General features: G+C 35.7%; 1 protein-coding gene across 2 annotated transcripts; it reads right to left on the reverse strand.

Annotated features, from left to right (window-relative positions):
* Positions 1 to 1,483: 1,483 nt before the first annotated feature.
* Positions 1,484 to 5,915, reverse strand: LOC121732039 (28S rRNA (cytosine-C(5))-methyltransferase). 2 transcript variants are annotated; one of them, XM_042121799.1, is made up of 7 exons: positions 5,720 to 5,915; positions 5,288 to 5,543; positions 4,038 to 4,300; positions 3,509 to 3,622; positions 3,240 to 3,414; positions 1,773 to 2,818; positions 1,484 to 1,609 (listed from the first exon to the last, which is right to left on the reverse strand). In XM_042121799.1, the coding sequence occupies exons 1-7, from the start codon at positions 5,840 to 5,842 to the stop codon at positions 1,586 to 1,588; spliced, it is 2,001 nt and encodes a 666-aa protein (XP_041977733.1). In that variant the 5' UTR covers positions 5,843 to 5,915; the 3' UTR covers positions 1,484 to 1,585. The 2 variants fall into 2 exon arrangements, with proteins under 2 accessions (XP_041977733.1, XP_041977732.1); XM_042121798.1 differs by lacking the exon at positions 1,484 to 1,609 and having other exon boundaries at positions 1,652 to 2,818.
* Positions 5,916 to 8,417: the final 2,502 nt, after the last annotated feature.

Below are 8,417 nucleotides of genomic sequence, written 5' to 3' on the forward strand. Positions count from 1 at the left end.
GAGCTATATTTTTAGAAATTACAAGAAATTAAAGAGCAACTATCCATACTAATATTATAAATGCGAAAGTGTGTCTGTCTGTCTGTTACCTCTTCACGCGCGAACCGCTGAACCGATTTTGCTGCAATTTGGCATGGAGATACTTTGAGTCCCGGGAAAGGACATAGGATACTTTTATCCCGGAAAAATGTACGGTTCCTGCGCGATAAACGAGTTTTGGCGCAACGGAGTTGCGGGCGTCGTCTGGTAAAATATAGTATCTACCATCGAATAAATTGTTTCATAGGCAGTTGACGGACTTACATCATTTGGTCGGATTATGACAATTCAATGTTATCTTATCTGTGATCTGTCGGACCGGTTTGACATATCGCGACCAAATTACGTAGGTGATACGCTGTTTACACACACGCTGCGACGTATGTGTAAACAGCCATAGGTCCGCCATCTGCCTATGAATGAACTTCTCTGATAATACCTATACTTACCAAAAAGGGCGGACGTCAACGGTCCTGGACCATGGCTTTCACACAAGCAGCGCTAAAGTAGCTTTCCTAGTTCTACCACGATACTACTACTTATTATGTGGAAAACTAAAATCTACGACCCCATCGAAATGGGTTAAGAACTCATAGCTTTTAAATGCCACTTATTAGTGTTGTATAGAACATTAATAGCTCCCACACCGGTTTCGGTGACGGTGGCCGGTTTCATTGAAACCAGGCCAGCTACGCAGGAGTAATTTTTATAGTGGCCAAGTGTGTGCGCAGTACACAAGAGCAGTCTCTATTCCTTTACTCTCATAACCCAGTGGGACGGAAGACCAACACGACCGGCGAGAGATCAGGCGCAGGACCGACTTTTTTACATGACGACCTCCGAGTCAAGAGCCGCGCTCTATACCGTCGTGGGTTCGATTCCCGCATTGGAAACATGTTATTTCCAAGTTTGGTTAGGACAATGCAGGCTGATCACCTGATTGTCTGACAAGTAAGATGATCCATGCGTCGGATGGGCATGTAAAAAAGTCGGTCCTGCGCCTGATCTCTCGCCGGTCGTGTTGGTCTTCCGTCCCACTGGGTTATGAGAGTAAAGGAATAGAGAGTGCTCTTGTGTACTGCGCACACACTTGGGCACTATAAAATTACTCCTGCGTACCTGGTCTGGTTTCAATGAAACCGGCCACCGTCACCGAAACCGGTGTGGGGAGTATTATATTATTATTATAGAACATTCAAATACTTAAGCTATCATTTATCTTCTATATTGCAACTTTCGCGATATCATAAGAACAATATATAAGCATATAGCCCTAAAATACAATATTAAACCATATCAGTCTTTAAAAACACATAGTCAAAAAATATTCAGGCTTTGTGCATTTTCAAAACCATCCATAAAAACTAAATACTTACACTTTTTTATCAATTTATTTTTTCAGATAGATCAGAGGTGGGTAACATTTAAGGTGAATGAAAATATTTTTACGAAACATGTAAAATTTATTGATTTTCAAAACGGTCATTCCAAACCAGCATCTTTAAATTTGTGGGAAGGATTCAGATAAAAGTTTCCCACCGCTGCGCTACTCCCCGATCGATGGCGCTTTCTGAAATAATAAAATGAAGTTTCATAAATAAAAAATAAGAAACAATTTTACAAATAAAAAAAACTTAATTAACGTGTTTGCGTCTCAGCTGAATGTTTTTAGGCAAATCATTGACACCCACAACATGATCAAAGTGTAGTTCTACAAAGGTCTTATTCTTTACCTTTTTCTTTACTGATACATTTAAATTATCATCTTCATTTGTAGCAATATTATCAGGTTTTTCTGATTTATCTTTTTTCTTTTTCTTTTTAGGCACTTCATTCAAGTCGTAATTTTCGGTTGTTTCTATAAATTCTGTGTCTTCTGTTGCTACAGATTCATCGTTATTTTTTCTTTTCTTCTTTTTCTTTTTTGGCACTTCAGTTGACTCATGAACTTGACTGTCTTGGCTTTCCTCTAAGAGTACTGGCTCTTTATTTTTTTTCTTTTTCTTCTTTGGCACGTCACTTATATCACTATCTGGTGTATTAACAAAACCATTGGTTTTAGTGATCTCATTCTTATCTTTTTTCTTTTTCTTTCGTTTTATGTCGTTAGACTCATCTGAGCAGACTGATTCAAGAATACCATTTTCTTCTTTAGTAATACTTTTATTCTTCTTCTTCTTCTTTGATTCTTTTGTGATATCATTATTTACTTCACTCTCCCCTTCTTCGATATTCATACCTAAATTTGTTTCTGATACATCATCACTTTTTTCTTTCTTTTTCTTATTTTTCTTTTCTTTCTGTGGTTCTTCTATTTGATTATTTGCTGCCTCCTTTGAATCATCATGTCCCGCTTTATTAAATTCTTTTGTACTATTTTTGGCTTCTACATTATCATTCACTTTGCTTCCTTGATTTCTGTCTATATCGCTCTGATCTCTATCAAGCACAGCTAAAAAGAATCCAGTCGTGAAGTCTGTTTCAGGCTTCGCGTAAAGGCATCTCGCACCCATGGTTCCATACATTCCCGAGCCAAAATTATTCCATTGCCCTTTGAGTAACTCTTTAACATCTTGGACTCTCCATCTGGCCCTAGATGTCTTTACAACGTTTGTAACAACTCTTTCATTCTCCTCGGGATAAAGAGAACAGGTGCTGTATACTATCCTCTTTGCCTTTGGAAATGCATTCATGGTGTGCTTTAAAAATTTCTCCTGGAGTGAAGTAAGTCGAGCCATTCTTGTATCTTCGACGTAATTGTGAACACTGAACTGCATACCTAGAATAAATACAATCATTTAAGTAAACCTGTGTCTTGTGACAATCTGAGCTCTAGTTAAGTTTTTAAAAACATCATGCCTTCTTAATAAATTCAAATAGCAACAGATATAACATTGTGTTTAAACCAAGATTAACTTTAACCCAGACTAGAGACCAATGTGATAACTAATAAACTTCTATGCAATTTTTTTAATAAATAATTTATTTCCTTATTTCACAATTTTGTTAAGTACATGATACACAAAAGAGATGAGATCCACCTAGTGAGTGTCTTGAGACACTTGTGTCAGGTGGACTCGCCCTTCCATAACTATATTAGTGTAAAATACATTTCAGGAAATAAAGAAGAAAGAGACTTCTATGCAATTCCTTATAAAATTCTATTGTCAATTTAAAATTGAGATTATTGAATGAATTACCAGATCCCGAACAACTGGGGTCAAGAAGGATATACTCCACGTCGTCGTAATCGCCACGTTTTAGTTCCAAAGCATCTTGATGAAGTGTTTGAACACATTTCGATCCTGTTTTCTCAACAAAATCACAAAGTGTGTCAAATCTTTCCTTATTCCTTTCAACTGCATATATTTTCCCCTGAAACATAATAATGTATTTTGTTTCATGTACTTTTCAAAGATGTCAGGTATGTTTATTTATAACAATAATGTTTTATGAAATTTCTTCTTACTTGATTTCTGATGTAAGCTGCAAGCTGTGTAGTCTTCATACCTGGCGCGGCACACATGTCGAGAATCACACTGTCAGCCGGTGGAGCCAGCAGGTGGACAGCCATAGCTGTTGCCTGGAAGGTAAAACTTCTATTATGAGTTTAACTCTAAGCTTGTCTAGTACAATAAATAGCAAACTAAAGCATTGAGGATTTCAACCTTCCAATCAAACGACTTAGCCTTAGCACAGCTGATTTTAAAATATTTTCTCACTACAAATTTTATGAAATCAATAAACCTCTGTACTGAAGTTAATTGTGCAACATTTAAAATATCTCTGCCTATCTTTAAATGAGGAGTAAACCCGGGTGCGCACTAGCGGCCAGGTCTCGGCAGCCATCGAAAGTATGGTCTGGCCACTGGTCGCGTTGCGGCCAGGTGCGCGTCGTCTATGGCGGTTTCATACTAAGGTATATATCTAACTGTATCTAATAATATGATTAAATTTTATTTCTCATTATCACACTTTTTAAAGCTTTATAGCCTTACCTTATCTTGTAAAATAATTTTATTCTCATAGTACAGTTCATGTTCATGAAATTTTGTGCCGGAAGAGAAAACAAATATTGTTTTGACATGGTAGTCTTGTGTAAAATCATATTCTGTGAGATTCTGTATCTGTTGCAGGTAATCATCGTAGGAGCCAGAGGTACAGCGGATGAATTTATAGCCTTCATCTTGGAATGCTCTAATGGCATCAGATGTTGTCAGCAAGTTAGTGTTTATACGCACATAGCGTGGTCGGCTAACAACTGAAATGATACATAATACAATAATTATAGAACATATTAATTGAAATCAAATAATTGTAATTTTCTTTGTACACAATGTTTTTTTTCTCTATATTTAAAGCTCAAATCATCATCATCTTAAGATTTAGTGGACCTCAAAATATGATAATAATAATTAAAGTTAACTTATGTTTCATTATTGTTGTACATTTATTTGTTGAATATCTCTTTTTAAATGCAAAAAGTAATGCTGATTACCAGCTGACATAATAGGATGTACTTACAATAAATTCTGTGTGAGTGATAAAAAAGAAATATAAACAAATTCTAATATTTTTAAGTATTTTATTGTTTTTAAGCATTAATTTACAATACAATATGTAAGAATCAATTTAAGAACTATTTTGAGCTCATTGTAGTTAAAAAATAAAACTTGAAAATTTTTAAGAATTTACAATGCTGCCTGTTTCTATACAGCATCATTCAAAGTGTATAAATAAGGTCACAAAATAATTTATTTCATACTGAATTCAATAAATGCAATTCAAATAAGAAATTACAATCCTTGTATTGAACTTAACACTATAGACCTATTTATAATACTGGAATGTTTGTATAAATTGCTAATCTTGTTTTAAGTTTAAAGAGCTCTTTTCAGACTCTGCTGGTTTGTACTGATGTTGGTCTATTTCTTTGCCGTCTTCGTCATATTCCTTCTCATGGTATGCTTTGTATGCATAAACACATATTATAGCATTAACTACAACTACCGCTGCAATTACAGACCAAACTGTTCTTGTAAAAGGTTCTACCGGATAATAATCAGTTAAAAGATGCCGCACTCCAAAGAATGCTACAAATGGTAGGGTGAACATTGCCACACTGTACAAAAATAAGGTTGCTAAAGCGAATGCAGCGAATTTGGTGTGACTCGGTACTAGTGGACCATCGTTATCTGCCATTGTTAGTATGACAATTTGAATTATATCTGAAAAAGAAAATAATTACCTTTAGTCTCCGTGTCATCGCCATTTTCACTAATATACTTTTCGAATTTATCTTTATAAGATAGTATAGTCTGTTCTGGTTTGCTCTTTCCCGGTAGTGACTTTTTGCCATACAAAAGCTCAGCAGTGAGAACTTTAGCCAACCACGGATCAAACCGAGTTTCAGCTTCTAGCATTCCAGAACTCTCTAATATTTTGTCTATTTGGGTAGCATGTTTGATAGTTTCAGTAATTAGTGCGAAAAGCACATTGGTTCTCTGTAAATTTTTGATAGGTATATAAACTTATTATTTGTACAAGTTTAGTTAAATTGCATGTCATAAAAATTAAGTAGCCTATTTATTTTTATTTAAGTTACATAACGAATTTCAATTCTTTGCAATTACTTTGATTTCAACAAATAAAAGACATGATAATATTAAGTTAGACTTACAAAGTGTCGAAGTTTATCGTCGTATAGCAATGTTTTTACGCTTCCACCTTCCGTTGCGACTTTTTTGAATATGTTTGCTGCTATTTTATAATGTCGTGGAACTTTTATCGAATGATTGAACATTTTATAGTGTCCTCAACATTTTTTTGTTTATAACCTTAAAAAATTACACAATAGCTCAAAAGTCATATGTCAAATCGCGTCACGAGATAAATGTCATTTTTAAAATTTGACATTTGACAATCACAATAGCCAATAAAAGTCTTTTGTCGATGATTTACAGACTAAAAAGTGTATATCCAGTAATATTAAAAAAGCGAAAGTGTGTCTGTCGTTCTGTTACGTCTCACGCCCAAACCACTAAACCAATTTTGCTGAAATTTTGGTATGGAGATACTTTGAGTCCCGGGAAAGGACATAGGATACTTTTTATCCCAGAATAACGTACGGTCCCCGCGTGATAAACGAATTTTGGCATAACGGAGTTGCGGGCGTTGTCTAGTGGAAATTGGAATGAATAATTTTTAAAATATGTATCATATGTATCTCCAAAACTGCTGAACCGATTTTAATGAAACTTGCACTATTCCCTAAGTTGAACAATACTTAGTATAACGAAAAAAGAATTACTAAATTCGGAATGGTAGTTCCAGAGATATGCGAACACAAACGTAAAAACATATCATAAACAAGTTTGGTTTTTCAATGTACATTGCGCATGCGCAAAGTTAAAAATTTGTGTCAGTGTGAGTGTCATGTTCTAAAAATCTGACAAAAATGAGGGTTTATTCTTATAAAATAATAATGCAAATAACAATAAATAATGCAGAAATTGTTAGAACATGACCAATGAATAAGGAAACAGATGGAGGCGACATAATTTTAAACATTGTACACAGTTATTCTAGAGTCTGAGAAAGGATATAGGCTACATTTTGATGTGGGAAAATATCTTATTTCCATGAAAATATCGATGAAAATTAATTCGCATTGCGCGTGGCCAGCGCTCATCCCGGGGGTCCTGGGTTCGAGTCCCGCAGGCGGAACAAAAAGTTTTCAATGTTCCTGGGTCTTGGATGTGTATTAAAATAATATTTCAAAAATCTTAAATATATTTTATGTAAGTATAATATTATTATAAAAAATCCAGAAATATATCGATGCAATGAACAATTTAGTTCTAATACGATTCAACAGATGGCGTTTTATTTTTTACTTCATTGTAACATAGAACTAATCATACTTATTAGTTATTATGTTTTTGTTTATAGTTTTTAATACGTTAGAATATTATGTTTAATAATATTATCACTTGGTAAAATAATAATCAATCTATCTTATCTTTTAGAACTCCTACTGCATTTCTAATATAATATGTGACAAGTTGACAACAGAAGGCGCTCTAAAATAAGGCCCAATTCGCACCGGATCGGCAGCGGCCGGCAGCGGCGCGAAGAGCACTTTTAGTGTGAAATAATTTTAAACTTTATTTACATATTTATAACTACTAGTATCGCTTGAAAACTTCAAAAGTGCTCGAGGCGCCGCGCGACCGTCGGCGGAAAGTGCTCGCGGCTTCCCGCGACCGCGCGCGCCGTCGCGACTCGAGGCATCGCGAGGTGCCGCGAGCACTTTCCGCCGACGGACGTGCGGTGCACAGTGGATCGAAAATCGAGTATCATAGACATAAGATTTTGAATTTCCAGATGCCATTTTTTTGGGCTGAAATATGGTCTCCTAGTTGTTATTACATAATAAAATGTAAAAAGACGCAGCTACGTGTAATAATAAGAGAGTTACAATTTTTTTATGATAGTAAAGAACACGAATTATTTAACAAAAAAACAATATAATGTGTCAAGTAGTTCCAGACAATTTAATTTAATTCAGTTGGAAGTTTTAAATTGTTACTGGGGACACTGGAAAAAGAGAGGGTTGATACATTATATCGCCATAATAATTTCTTTCTTCTTTCTATTTGAATTAAGTTTTTAATTAACCAAAATAAAGTACCAATGGACAGTTTTTAATTAACCAAAATGAAGTACAAATGGTGCCGTAATACAAAATATGCCAAAATGTGAGTAATAATTAGTACTATAATAGTGTGTGAGGATATAACGGCCAACCATGCGATTCCAGAGATATTATTTTTTATATTATTTTACATTTTATTATTTTTACAATATTTTATTATGTAATAACAACTAGGAAAACATATTTCAGCCCAAAAAAATGACATCTGGAAATTCAAGTTCCTATGTCTATGAAACTCGATTTTCGATCCACTGTGCGGCGCTGTGAAGGATGCGTGCGGCCGCCAGCGGCCGCGAGCGTCCACAAGCGACCACCCGCGGCGACGCGAGCCGCCTCTGCCGGCCTCGCCGCGCCTCGCCGCGCCTCTTCGCGCCGCTGTCGGCATCGCCCGTCAAGCAACTTGATCCAGCATAGCACTGTCAAGTGTCAACACTCAACATCGTTAAAACGCCGCGTCGAGCCGTCTCGTCAAGAAAAAAATATAAAAACACATCAAGCGCGGAGCAAGCACGTACCTAAATGCTTGAATCAAGACTCAAGAGTAGCCAAGAGTCAAGTCACTCAAGCTACAAGCATCTAGCAAACAAAACGCCCAGTATCAAAAGTCTATAGTCTGTCAAGAAAGTGAAGAAATTAAAAAGTGGCAACATCGTAGTGTCAT

The sequence above is a fragment of the Aricia agestis genome, chromosome 11, assembly GCF_905147365.1.
Source record: "Aricia agestis chromosome 11, ilAriAges1.1, whole genome shotgun sequence".
Lineage (NCBI taxonomy): Eukaryota > Metazoa > Arthropoda > Insecta > Lepidoptera > Lycaenidae > Aricia > Aricia agestis.

Bases quoted from the DNA above. Each gene is read 5' to 3' on its own strand.
- LOC121732039 (XM_042121798.1), bottom strand. From the start codon at position 5,842: ATGTTCAATCATTCGATAAAAGTTCCACGACATTATAAAATAGCAGCA. The intron at 4,301-5,287 runs GTAATTATTTTC...GTATCATTTCAG, and splicing joins CGATGACACGGAGACTAAAG to TTGTTAGCCGACCACGCTAT. The intron at 2,819-3,239 runs GTAATTCATTCA...TATTTATTCTAG, and splicing joins CCCCAGTTGTTCGGGATCTG to GTATGCAGTTCAGTGTTCAC.